Here is a 14,353-nt window from a genome sequence, read left to right as displayed (position 1 = left end):
TTTTTTGCTTTATAGCACAATGGTTGGGAGGTGGCTTATAAATGTGTTTCAACATGTTGGGGAATGGATGTACACAAGTGATTAAAAACTTTGATTTCATTAACACCACCAGTTTCTAAATTCCATAGATCAGTATCCCAAAAAGCTCTGTAGCAAAAGATATAGAAAAGTATACTGCTTTCAGTATTGTTTAGGAAGAAACTTACTCTTACCCTCATCCTCTTTCTCCTTTCCCACCCTTCAGTATTCTCTCCTATTTTTACTTCTTGCAGTTTATCTTTAATTAGAATAATTATATATGGGGTATGGATCTTTTTTACTGTTCACAGCAGGATAGCGTATCAATCAGGATTTAGCCTTAGTGTGTTGTTGTAATATAGCTAATATTTAGACACTGAGATACTGTATTAGGATTATATCACAGTCTGATTTGCTAATGACTAGCGTTAAAGATCAGTTTTACAACTTTTAAGTAAAATGATGTATTGTGTGAGCTGCTTGTAGGGCATTTGTGGAGTGGGTGGTACCTTGCATTTCTTGCACCTTTTGGCATTGTACTGAAGTTTATTGCTGCCTCCTTGCACCCTAAATTATTGTTTGTGTTATTCAGGTAGCACAAAGGGAAAGATAGATTTATCTGCTGTCATTTCTAACAAGGTCTCACATTCTTGTTCAGTTTCCTTTAATTTCTGGAAAATAGCCTATATCTAACTGGAGCTCTTTTTATCCATTTAATCCATCCCTCTAGTATTCTAGATAGCCATTTCTGATCTTTGTTACTTGATATGTGGAGTAAAAAATCCCTAAAGTGGCCTTTCTAGCTTGAGAAACAATTAAGGTTGATGTCAGTTTGTCACTCCCTCTCATTTTCACTAGCTTCCTTGCTTTCTCTCTCTTGTATTTGGCTGTGCTAGAAATAATTATTTTTAATTCCTCCACTTAGCGAATATTGAGCCCTTGCTAAAGAGGTTTGTAGCAGTTTATTGTAGGCTTCTACATAGCTGAAGCTGCAGGTGAAGGTTTATCCTGATAATTAAGGAAGTTCTACTTGCATTTTCAGCAGAGTAACTGAAATAATTATGTAGGAAATGTCACCGTTTCTAGCAGCTTTGTTATCCAAAAGTCTGCAAGTCAAAAACACGGGCATTGTTCAAGGTCGTATTAACAGAGAAAATTTTATCTGTAGCTTACAACAGCTTGCACAAGAAGTGCACTTTGCCCCAAGCTCTGAGTACTATTAAGGTACCATAGTAGGCTGTGAGCAGGAACTTGGTGGAGTGGCCATATGAGGGAAGGAAGGTGCGGAGGGTGTGTGTGTGGGAAAGAGTGTCTTTGAACCCTGTGCAACAGCAAGGCTGTTTCTGTTTCATGTTATTTATGATAGCACCCGCATGTGTTGTGCACTTTCCAAACACTCCTGTAATGAGAAGCTTACAATTTTTATATATGGTATCATTTGAGTCACTGTAGGCAACATATGAGGAGTCTTTCAGCAACACTTAAATGACAATGTACCGCTTTGAGGATGAGCTTGGGAATATCATATCATATACATAGGCCATGTGGAAGAATCCACAGGGTTGATTTATGTGAGAAGCTGGCAAACTGTCAAAAGAGGCTCGGAGACTTGGTGGAGCAAAGGGGACAGGGGGCCACTTAGGAATCTAGGGCAAAAATCAGTACTTGGTCCTGCTAATGAAGGCAGGGGGCTGGACTTGATGACCTTTCAAGGTCCCTTCTAGTTCTAGGAGATAGGTATATCTCCTATTATTATTATTTATTATTTATTAAGTTTGTAGTTTTCTAGGAACTGAGCTAAAATGTCTCATTTTACGTTACCATATGACAGCCGTTTAAGGGCCAAAGACTTGATTACTTGCTATTTCCAGGGGAGATTTTTAAATACTGACCTAGAGGTGAAAATACTCTATCCCATTGGTAGGACCCTAAGTGTTGGTAATTCATGGCTGTGAAAAACACATCACAGACCATGAAATCTGATCTCCCCCCCCCCCCCCCAAAATGAAATCTTGCACAGGGCTGGGGACTGTTCAGGGCTCCAGCTACTAGTCCCAGCTGGGGATGGGGAGGGACGAGACTTCCTCTTCCCCTGCAGGGCTGCTCCACAACCCGCCCCCTGCAATAGCCTATGACCCTCCCACCCTGACTGCCTTTGGGTTGGGACCCCTACTATTACAAAACCATGAAATTTCAGATGTAAACATCTGAAAATTTGAAATTGACTAATTTTAAAATCATCTGGCCATGAAATTGACCAAAATGGACCATGAATTTTATAGGGCCCTACCAATACCCAGATACTTTCTTGGGGAATGAATTGTAACAGTTTAAGATGATTATGGACCACACTGAGATCTTCTCTTTTCAAATTGTACTGATAGTTAAAGCAGAAATACCTCTTGGATGGTGTTTGTGATGTGGTTTGGACCCCTTCAGTCTAAGGGTACGTCTACACTTACCTGCCGGTTCGACGCGGAGAGTTCGACTTTTTGGAGTTCGAACTATCGCGTCTGATCTAGACGCGATAGTTCGAACTCCGGAAGTGCCGTGGTCGACTCCGGTACTCCACCTCGGCAGAAGGAGTTGGCGGAGTCGACGGGGGAGCCGCGGAGTTCGACCCCGCCGCGTCTGGACGGGTGAGTTGTTCAAATTAGGGTACTTCAAATTCAGCTACACTATTCACGTAGCTGAATTTGCGTACCCTAATTCGAACCCCCTTCTTAGTGTAGACCAGGCCTAAGTGTTGCGAGTTAAAAGCTTGGGTTTCAGGAAAAGCTGAATTGCTGCTAAATTTAACATTTTTACCTTGTACATGTTAGTCTTTTTTGAAAGATTTCACATATTAATACAGTTCTGGGTTGGACACATTGAAGTTTAATGTAAGTTCCAAAATGGTTTTTTTTTCTTCTGTTTTAGGATACAAAGCACTGTCTAACTGTCAACCTTACCACCCTGCGTGTCTGGTGTTATACATGTAGCAAAGAGGTGTTTTTGGATAGAAAATTGGGATCTCATTCTCTATTACCAAATGCCAGACTGTCTCACCAAACACAAGGAAATAGTGTACAGGTATGTTATTTAAACAAGTGAAATACACACAGACCTTGTTTTAGCTGTGCTTTGTCTTATTTCCCAGTTGTGTCTTATCTGGTGTTTGGATATAATATGATCCTCTGTATTGTGCTCTTCCCTTTTTATGTCTCTGAGGACTAATGCACCTTAACGCTCAATCTACATTAAATCTTTCTGTGTATCACTCTATTTATTTCCCAAGAATGATGTTATGAGTGTATTTTATTTAATTTTTTTAATCAACCAGAGAATATGAAATTACATTTGAGTTTTTAGGACGGGAATAATCATTTAGCTTTGCTTCCTATCCTGTGGTTAGTGAGAAGTTTTTAATTCTCATATTCAGATAATTACTGGCTACAGGCAGAAGAGTAAGTTGTTTTGGTGTCTGTTTATGGAGCCTCTAGCCAAAGAGAGGTGCAAATTCACACGGAGATACAAGTATTGTGTTTATCAAGAGAAACATGCAGGCAACTGTCAGTCTGTATTCATTCAGCCACTAATATAAAATCATTTAAGAGGATTTGCATGATCTTATATTTTTGATATAGCTCAGTTAAACTTACTGGGTTTGCATTGTTATAAATTACTAACAAGGTATGTAAGTTTTTTCTTATTGGAGATTTTTTTTTTTCCCATTGAGCAATACATCCACAGTTGTAGTAATTTTGGTCTCTTGACCTATGATATATGCTTCCTCAGAGGACAGAAGTAAATGGTCTCTGTGGATGGCGTGTGTGTATGTTTTAAAAGAGAAGTGAACAGAATAACTTAATCATGAAAGCATGCTGTCATCAAAGACACATTAAGGTACAATTAAGTCATCAAAAAACTGATATTATTTGTAGTGCTGTTAGGATAATTAAGCTTTTTCACATTTACACATGGCCAGGATTTAGGAAACTTTATAATGAAAATGAAACTGGAAATTTTATATTTCTAAACTGTCATTTATTACATGATCATAACATAGTAGAGGAACTTGACCATTGTTAACACATACTTTATAACAATTATCATTTGTAGCTGAAAGAGCAAAATATCTAGGTGGTAGCACTCTTTGTAGCTTGTTTAGGCAGAGCTCATTGTGCACACCAGGGCTCCTTGCATCTCCCCATTCCTCCCCTCTCCAGCTCCCTGTGTGCCACCCTCTAGCTACCTCCCTGCCAGGGGTTTGATCTGTCCTCCATTCTTCCCTCATACCAGCATCTCTATGTGCCACCCCCAATCTTCCCTCCCCTCACCATCAGTGGTTCTTTGTGCTCCCTCATTGCCCTTCCTCTCATACCATGGTCTCTTATTGTCCATCCATGCCAGCATCTGTTTGCACCTCCCATTTCCTCCTACCCTCATTCCAGGGGTTCTATGTGCCACCCACGCCCCTCCATGCCAGGGACAATCTGTGCTCCCTCCTTCATATTAGGGCCCCACAATTTCTCCTCACCAGGATTGTGCATTGTCCATCACGTCCTCTCTCACACTCACACTCACACTCACACACACTCTCTCTCTCTCACACTCACACACACACACGTCGCTCATTCTCCCCCCTCCCCCCCCGCCAGGGCCTATATGCACACCACCATTTTCCCCTTTCCTCTTCATCCCCCCCCCCGTCCCCCGCCATCATTATTTGTCTGAGAGATAAGTCATTCATGGTGTCAACATGTTAAACTCTATGGGGAGGAATGGGTAGAGAGGAGATGAGGTATTCTTAGGATACGTCCACACTACCCGCCGTATAGCGATCAATCTATTGGGGATTGATTTATCGCATCTCGTCTAGACGCGATAAATCGATCCCCGAATGCACTCCCCGTCAACTCCTGAATTCCACCAGGGTGAGAGGCGGAAGTGGAGTCGATGGGGGAGCTGCGGTCGTCAATCCCGCACCGTGAGGACAGGAGGTAAGTTGATCTAAGATACATCGACTTCAGCTACACTAGTCTCGTAGCTGAAGTAGCGTATCTTAGATCGATTTTCCCCCCCCCCCCGTGTTGACCAGGCCTTAGGCTGGAAGGTGTTAATGGGTGCCCTCAAAGAGTTGTTTGATCTATAGATAATTGCAGAGGTCCTTGAAGCTCTGGCTGTGCTAGCAGATGTCATGGGCTACATGTGTCCCCCATTTTCCTCCTTTCTGATTTTCACCAAAATTATTAGGGTTCTGGCCATTGATGCCAAGAATATTTTGGAATTGATCAGATGTTGCATTCTAAAGGAATCACATTACAGAGAAATGCCATCGAGTTGAGTGTATAACCTCATGAGCTCTTCCAGTGAATGAAAAAGAAATAGCTGAATTGGGACAAATAAAGAAAGCAGGAAAAAAAACCCAGATATTTAAAGATTCCATGTACAAGCTAAAACTATGCCATTAAAATAAACTGTGCTGTATATTTTAAAAGTAGATTGAAAATACCTTCCTTGGAGAAGATACTGACTTGCACATCCAGCACATACCTATTTCTCCCACTGAAATCAGTGAGAGTTGGGGGCTCTCAGCCCTTTGCAGGACTGGACTTTTTGAACAGTGCTGTGCACATTGGAACACTAAATAATTAATATTTAGACATACCACATTTTCCTTGAGAAGCTGCATCAGAATTTCCCTGTAGTCAACAGAGGAGTTATTTTAATGGACAGATACTATTTATTTATATGCCTAACTACTTGTTAAATGACAGCTGAAGTTCAAATACAAGAGTAAAAAATAAGTGTGTAAAGAGTAAAGTGAATAAAAGCACAATATTTTGTGGTTTTTTTGTTTGTTTGTTTTCGTGGGGGAGAACATAGCACAATAAACCCAAAAATTACAAGAAATTGATTTAAAGAAAATTATACCAGAAAATATACCGTGTATTCTTTTAACAACATATGTTGGAATCTACTAAGTGTTTGGAGTCCAAGAAGATATTGGCAAAATGTATACAATACAGTATTATTAGGGAAGTCACAGAAGTTCTAGGGGAAAAATACCCCTGAAGAAATGATTGAAAAATACTTGTATAACTTTAGCTTGTTTTCAGTTTTAATATTAGTAGATTTAAAATAGGGCATAATTTTTTTATCTTAAAACACCAGCCACAGAATTTTAATTGTGTAGTGTTTCAGCTAAATATATTGGATTTTCTGATGTTATTCACATGTGCTCCTGAAATATATGATGTCTTGACTTAAAAATAATTCTTGGCATGATTGCAGAATTCAGATTTGAAAATGCATCCAATACCCAATTGTTTTTCTACCCTCAAGGAAGTTGCAGCGTACATGGAGTTGCATAAGGAGAAATAAGCACGATTTGTGACATTTTTGTCTTGCTTTTTACCTTGAAATTTTGTTTAGGATTTCCTCCCCTTAATGACATAGGCAAATTGTTATTGTATTTTATCTCATACTGCATCTCTGTTAGGGCTGCCAACTTTCTAATCCCACAAAACCGAACACTCTAGCTCTGCCCCTTCCCAAGGCCACACCCCCTCACCTAAGGCCCTGCCCCCCGCTCACTACATTCTCTTTCCTCTCCCTCCTCCTCCCCGGTGGCTTGCTTTCCCTACCCTCACTCACTTTCACTGGGCTGAGGCAGGGGGTTAGGGTTTGGGAGAGTGGTGAGGGCTCTAACTGGGGGTGCAGGCTCCGGGGTGGGGCCAGAAATGAGGGGTGTGGGAGGGAGGCTGCGGGTTGAGGCAGGGATTGGGGGGTGGGAGGGGTAAGGGTTCCGTCTGGGCGTGCAGGCTCTGGGGTGGGGCTGGAGATGAGGGGTTTGGGGTACAGGAGAGGGCTCCAGGTTGGAGGGAGCTCGGGGCTGGGGCAGGGGGTTGAGGCTTGGGGTTGGGGAACAGGCTTACCTCTGGCGGCTCCCAGTCAGCAGCACAGCGGAAGTGGCCAACAGCATGTCTGGCTCTTAAGCAGAGGTGTGGCAGGCGGCTCTGGGCGCTGCTCTCGCCCGCAGGCACTGCCTCCGCAACTCCTATTGGCCATGGTTCCTGGCCAGTGGGAGTGTGGAGCTGGTGCTTCGGGTGGGGGCAGCGCGCAGAGCCCTGTGGCCTCCCCATCTAGGAGCCGGACCTCCTGGCTGCTTCCGGGACACAGTGCAGAGCCAGGACAGGTAGGGGCTAGCCTGCCTTAGCTCCGCAGCACTGCTGACCAGACTTTTAACACCCAGTCGGCAGTACTGTAACCATGGGGGTCCTGTATCAGAGAGGTAGCCATGTTAGTCTGGTTCTGTAAAAGCAGCAAAGAATCCTGTGGCACCTTATAGACTAACAGACGTTTTGCAGCATGAGCTTTCGTGGGTGAATGCCCACTTTGTCGGATGCAAGAGTGGAAATTTCCAGGGGCAGGTAAATATAAGCAAGCAAGAAGCAAGCTAGAGATAACGAGGTTAGATCAATCAGGGAGGATGAGGCCCTGTTCTAGCAGTTGAGGTGTGAAAACCAAGGGAGGAGAAACTGGTTCTGTAGTTGGCAAGCCATTCACAGTCTTTGTTTAATCCTAAACTGATGGTGTCAAATTTGCAAATGAAAAATTGCATGGTCCTGACCCAAAAGGCGGTCACAGGGCCGCCCAGAGGGAGGGGGCAAGTGGGGCAATTTGCCCCGGACCCCGCAGGCCCTGGCCCGGTGGTGGTCCGGGTCGGCGGAGGGCCCTTCAGTCGCTCCGGGGTTTCGGTGGCATTTTGGAGCAGGGGGGCCTTTCAGTGCTGCCGAAGATGCAGAGCGACTGAAGGGCCTCTTGCTGCCGAAATGCCGCCAAAGACCCGGACCATCGCCGGGTGTATACAAGCGCCGCAGCTCCCCTGCTTTGCCCCAGGCCCCCTGAATCCTCTGGGTGGTCAGGGTGCTGACAGGAGCCGCCAGGATACCTTTTCGCCACCTTCTGTCTCTCGATTAAATGTAGTGGGCCATCTGATGGCAAATTTTTGTGCTGACTTTCACATAATCCTTTATAAGCGTTGTGTTATAATCCATTGTTATGTGGTGAATTGCAAAGCAGGCTTGCTGTTCCTGAAGCAGTGGCAGGAAATCTTTTGTTTGGCATTGTATTTTGACTGATTTATTTTTTCCAGGTTTTCCAGAAAATGGTGCAGTGCTATATTCTTACCATAAGTACCTGCTTTCATTAGTAAGCTTTCATAACATAGGTGCAAACTACTTTTGCCTTACATAGAATGAAACATGCATTTAGAAGGCAGTTATTTTGAATGAACTCCTATGTTTAGGTCATAGGCATATGTTAGTAAAGCTGTACTAACACTTAAAGAAAAAATGGATTTATAAACATAATCACACTTATATTTTGCCTTTTCTTCCAATAAGGATTTTAAAATACCTGGTAATCCAACACTGAAGATTCCTCTAGTTACTGTATTTGATGCTTTAGATATAGAGGTGGAAGAAGATGAACTGAAGACAAGAGGTAATGAAACTGGAGGATTGAAGCCTACACTGTCAACTAATTGCTCTGTCCATGCCCTCACTTAAATAATTCCACCATGTACAGTATGTGTATTTCTTTGAATCCATTCCCCAGCTGTTTAGAAATTATTTCTTTTCCAGCTGGAACTATTTTCCCCAACTCTAAAATAAGCCCTGCAGCATCCTTTCCTTTTCTTCAGAGAAGGGGCTCTCATGTTGTTATTTGTAATATATCAGTCACTGATAAAGAAAGCAGTTGTGATATTTAGTGTAGTTGCTAGTTTTCATTGGACTGAAATATGTGTCATAGCCACACTGGACACTGGTAGTTATTGCAAATTTTGTTTTAACATTTTTGCTTTTTTTAAAAGATGCTTTATATGAATGCTTTCTGAGTACTAGTTAACATTTTGAGTCTGCAGTTCCCAGCACTCTTTTTTGGGGTTAGTAATGGATTTCATGCTCTGACAAATGCTATCAATGCAAACGTTAACCTAAGCCTGGTATTGATATAATGGAAAAGGGGAAAGTGTAATGAAACTCCCAAAACTGAGAGGGTTTTATTTGTCATTTATTTGTCCCCCATGTGGCATCTCTTTGAAGTCTCCAATATCGATCACTTTTATAATGAATAATTTTTGTTTACTACTTCCTTCACTTTATCTTCTGGTTATATTTTACTGAGGTGCTTTGTTGAGACACCAGTGAACATGTCAAGGCAATTCCTTCTCCTATCAATGATGGGGAGAGATTTCTGTTTCATGGACCTTGTTTCTCTTTCCTTCTCTGTTCTCCCTTGACTCAACTAGCACCAGCTTTTTTGCCAGTTCAGCCTCCCTGTTGGCCCAAAGCCTTTTCCTCTGCCACTCTTGCCATCTGGTATAGCCTTCCTGTGTGTCTCCACCTCACTGATTCACCATCTGCTCTTAGACTTTGAAAAAAACTGTTTTTAATCACCTGTCAATGCCTTAGTTTCTCTCTTCCTGCTTTTATTTGTATTTAACCCTATGAAATGTTCTGGGGATACACTTTATGAAAGTTGCTGTACGGATAAAGTTGTATTCTAATTCCCATTAGCACTAATAGAGTTATGTGTATATGCTTCAAGAAAGAATATGCTCTCACAAGTCAAATTTATCTTAATGTTTTATTTAAAAACAAATGTTAAATGTTTCTGACAAGGCATATATTGGAGGGCAGGATGAAGCAATGCTAAATGTAACTGCAATGAATAGTTCAGTTACTACTTGATGAAAACTATACTAATAAGTTGTTAAAAACTTTGCTAAATAAATGTGTATTGAATAAAAGCCCAATCCTTTAAATGATTACACAGTTACTTAACTTTATGCTTGTGAACAATCACAGTGAAGTTAATCATGTGTAAGTGTCTGCAGAATCAGGGAGGGCATATGAAATTATATATAATACACACACTGTATTTGAAAAAACTTTTTGAAATACCCTAATGTATTTCAATATGTCCTTAGCTGTGACTGGTATACCTTCTGACTCTAAATGAGAATTAGTCTTCCTGGTGGGAAGAATCAGGAATGGCAGTCTGATGTAGGTTAAGCGATGGGAAATGCAGAATCATTTAAATGTAGAGAGAGGAAGGAGACTTTCTCAGTTCCTATAAGCTAAGTTCTATTTTTTTACTGGTTTGTTTTTTAGAAAATATTTTTGGTTAATTTAGCTGAATGAACCAAGTTTTATAAAATTAATAATGGAACTTGCAACGTCCTGTCTCATGCATCAGAATGATGAGATGCATTTCTTGTGTCTCAGTTAATTATCAGACTGTTGAGCTGAAGGCTTTGTCTGATTGCTAAATATTCTATTTTTAAATGCTGTGTAACTTTTCTTGGTAAGTAGAAGTAGTGATTAGATTGTTTTCAGTAATACATTGCAATTATTCTTGTAGAAGAACTTTATTATATTTTGAGACAAACTTTTATTTTATTGATTTCATTTATACTTTGGCAGCACTCGTATAGCCTGTTGTGCCGATAAAGTTTAATTGAATTGAACTGATATGAGCGTGTAATAGTTGCTAGTTCTGACTTGCAGGAATAGTCTTTTTGAAGCCCTTAGGACGACTCAATGTTTACCAGTTGAGCCCTATAATATTTTTTTTCCCATTATAACTTGTGCTATAGATAGAGTGAGCATATATAATGTTTGCTGAGTTAATTAAGAAAAGAAATAGTCCTCGTCTGAAAATGCGATTTTCTTGGAGAGGATGACTGAAGCTGTCCTGAATAAAGATTAACACACTTAATAAATCCAAGCAGGAAAGAGAGAGAAAAAGAACATAAATTAACTAAAATTGATTCATTTGCAAAAATAATTACACACTGAGAAAATGTATGTATACTGTTATATAATCTAAATACTCGTTGCACAGATTAAAGGTATTGAAAAGCCATTGATAAATCCTAAAAACCTGTCAGTTATATAATTAACAATTATAGACATCAATCAAATACAGATACAGTAGAATTCATTTGAACTAGTAAACTCATTAAATGCAAGTAAAATTAAAACATTCAATCCCTTATCTTTATAATCTTTCTTCAAAACAGTGTCACATAAAGATACTAAGTGTGAATAAAAAGGTAAAATAAAATCCACTTACGCTAGGTATTCTAATCAACCAACAGCAAAATAAGAGTTGAGATAATTTATCTGTTCAGGAATCAAATTCTTCTTAGTTACACTTGTGCAATCCCATTGGTCTCAAAGGGCTTGCAGAGGTGTACTGGGAGCAAAATTTGACTAGTAAATCTTTGAGTGGAAAGATTATTTTCCAACAAGTTTCTTTTTAAATTGTAGCTTGCTTGATGTATTTTTCCTATTTACAGGTCTTACAGGATTGAAAAATATTGGAAACACTTGTTACATGAATGCTGCTTTACAAGCTCTTTCCAATTGGTAAGGAAAATAGCTGTTAAATGTAACTTTAAAGTAGGTATGTGTATCTGCATGTCTTCAGTTATAAACCAGACCCTCAAAAAAGTCCTTAATTTAAGTTTTAGAAAAATCATATCAGTATAAACCTCATTTTGATGTGTTTGGTAGCCTCATCTTGCAGTAGCATGCATAGTGCTATTGAAATCAGTGGTATTACTTAAGAGTTACAGGATATGTATATAGTTTCCCTAGAATAGCAGTCTGTGGGTTTGTTTTCCCTCCTCCTCTCTAATATCTCACAGCCCTCAATCAAAAATTATAGTTCTAAAAAGAGAATTGGTCATAAATATCCAGGTCGTCTTCTAAGTGTAGGGCCATTCTTTGATATTTGAGTTGTTGTTTTATTCATTCTTTTCCAGATAGCAAAAGGTAATATCACGTGTGGGGCATAAGCAAGCTTTGAATTCCTTTTCACCATGTTATTTTTTCAGTCTGGAAAGTTTTCAAATTGCTGTTTATAACATTTAAAATGAAGTGGCATGGTGTAATCTTTTAGGGACAAAAATTTAAACTTGCCAATTTTATAAAAGCAGCTGCTGTAAAACGCCTTTGATTAAACACTTGAACTGCTTGGATCTTAATCGCAAAACCAGATAAAAGAATTTCAAGATCCTAATTTATATACTAAACATACATAATGTACATAAGTAATGATATAAAAATTGTAAGTGAAATAGTTTAGAAAGATTTTTATTTTATTCCTAAATATTCATAGATCAGAAAGAGCTGCCTAGCTATATACTTGAAAGTATCAGGAATATTTGGTTAATTTTTTATTCCATTTTTTTATTAAATGTTTCCAATTATAAAATAGCCTGTCCTTCCCTTTTTAAAAAAAAGTAGATTGTTAATTAACCTATTGACTTAAAATACATTTTTTGAATTTCAGTCTTACTGTTTCTTTTATACCATGAACCAAAAACAAACTGAGACTTTAATTATTATGTGTAATGACTTATTGCTGACTATTATGTTTTCTGTTTGTGACTTCCCCCTCCAAAACTGTACTGAGTTAGGACTTGGTATTAATAATTATAATCCCTAGCTATTATATAAGGCTTTTCACCAATAGATTACCAAGTACTTTACAAAAGAGATCAGTATCTTTATCTCCGTTTCACAGATGGGTACATCGAAGCACAGAGAAAGGAAGTGACTGCCCCATGGTCAACCCTGCAGGCCAGTGGTACAGTTAGGAATAGAACCCAGGTTTCCTGGATTCAGTACAGTGATCTATCCACTTCTCATTATTTGCCCTGAGGTCCTTGCTATTATCAAAAAACGCTTTGGGATTTTTGAAAGTCTCTTAATGAAAAAATAATAAAAAGGTGGAAAATAACCAGGAAATTTGGCAAGAAGAGAGGGAAAGGACCAAAAGCTTTTTAGAATATATTATTCGTTATACCAAAATATGTCTTTTATAGATCAGGAACCAGTTAACTACTGTTTCTGGTCAATATTAATGGTATGGGAGAGATCAAGGTTATAGTTCCTAGAATTTCGTTGGGCCACCAGTTGATTTTAAATTGCTACAGTGTAAACATAATGAAAAGCACACTGTGGGTATGTCTACACTGCAGTTAAACACCCTCAGCTGGCCAATGTCAGCTGACTCGGGTTAGTGGGGTTTGAGCTATAAAATTGCAGTGTAGACATAACCTAAGGCCTTGTCTACACAACAAAATTAAGTCAACCTAAATTAGGTCGACGTACAGCCATTGCAATAATTACTATGTTTTTTCATGTCCATGCTAACTCCTGTTGGCAGTGCTTCCCCAGGAGTGCTTTCACCAATGTAACTGACAGTGTGGGGCATTGTGGGGTGTTGATCTCTCCTGTTGTGCAATGTGGGGCGGGGAGAGCCCAGGCCTGCCTGCCTGCAGATGAAGGATTGAAGGGGTGGGGAGAAGAGTTCTCCTTTCCCTCCAACCCCCCCACAATCCCTCACTGGGAGGCGGCAGGGCTCCAGGCTCTCCTCCCTCCCCACCCCCCAGTTCCTCACCAGGAGGTGGCGGCGGGGCTCTAGGCTGTCATCTCCCGCAATGTAAGTAACACGCTGACTACACAGACATTCGTTTGTCCTAACTACATCAACCTAAGTGCTACAACTCTCACAGAGGTGGAGTTATTGAGTTGATGTAGTGGGTGTCTTACGTTGGCAGGAGCACCATGGTATTGTAGACACTTACAGAGTTAGGTTGATGTAAACTGCCTTGTGTTGACCTAACCTTTGTAGTGTAGACCAGATCTAAGTCTTACCAACACCAACTGTAGGTTTGACAGATTAGTCATGGGGTACATTGTCAATCAAATGTTGACCCCACTCCCTGACCATGAAGGACACACCCATTTGCCAGAGTAACCCTCTTCTCCTGGGGTATTGCTTCTGGGGCCGAGATTGGTGTGATCAGAAGCAAGATGTGGCATGTGGCCCCTCTAAGATTTCCCCCCACTGCCCTCTACCAGTCAGCATAGGTTTCACCACCACAGACCCTTTTTGTGTACTAATCGGAATAGGTATCGCACAAGGGTCTAGCCCAGAACCCCCATCTCTGGAGCTCAATGGTTGGCCAGTCAGCAGCATTGCCCCCCGGAAATCCCATGGCTGTGTGAAAAGGTTGTCTCGTTTCAAGAGCATGTTTTTTCAGAAATCTTGGAAATGCCAAGCATAATCTTTTTTATATGATCACCCTAGTGTCTCATGCAGCTTTCTCACTTCATCTAACAATTTTGCATCTGTAGGTTTACCATCAGACATGACAGCCAGAAGGCCACACGCAAAACACAGATTAGTACCAGTGTAAGACAAGTCCACTAAAGACTGTCTCTCTTTATGGACAAGTAGGCTCTTGAGGATAGAATTTGAAACTCTA

The 14,353-nt window shown here is 40.4% G+C and overlaps 1 protein-coding gene across 4 annotated transcripts in view; it reads left to right on the top strand.

Annotated features, from left to right (window-relative positions):
* Nucleotides 1-14,353, top strand: part of USP33 (ubiquitin specific peptidase 33) — an 82,886-nt gene that overhangs the window by 21,503 nt on the left and 47,030 nt on the right. For 3 of the 4 annotated variants that reach the window (XM_045026370.1, XM_045026368.1, XR_006581472.1), the window contains exons 5-7: nt 2,938-3,090; nt 8,409-8,508; nt 11,372-11,441. In XM_045026370.1, coding sequence (XP_044882305.1) covers nt 2,938-3,090; nt 8,409-8,508; nt 11,372-11,441 — 323 coding nt within the window. Of the gene's footprint in view, nt 1-2,937; nt 3,091-8,408; nt 8,509-11,371; nt 11,442-12,603; nt 12,667-14,353 lie in introns of those variants that run through there. The other variant, XM_045026371.1, reaches the window with a different exon arrangement.

The sequence above is a fragment of the Mauremys mutica genome, chromosome 8 (assembly GCF_020497125.1).
Source record: "Mauremys mutica isolate MM-2020 ecotype Southern chromosome 8, ASM2049712v1, whole genome shotgun sequence".
NCBI classification, from domain to species: Eukaryota; Metazoa; Chordata; order Testudines; family Geoemydidae; genus Mauremys; species Mauremys mutica.
Note: the sequence above shows the minus strand (reverse complement) of the source record. Positions and strands in the feature narration are given on the sequence as shown.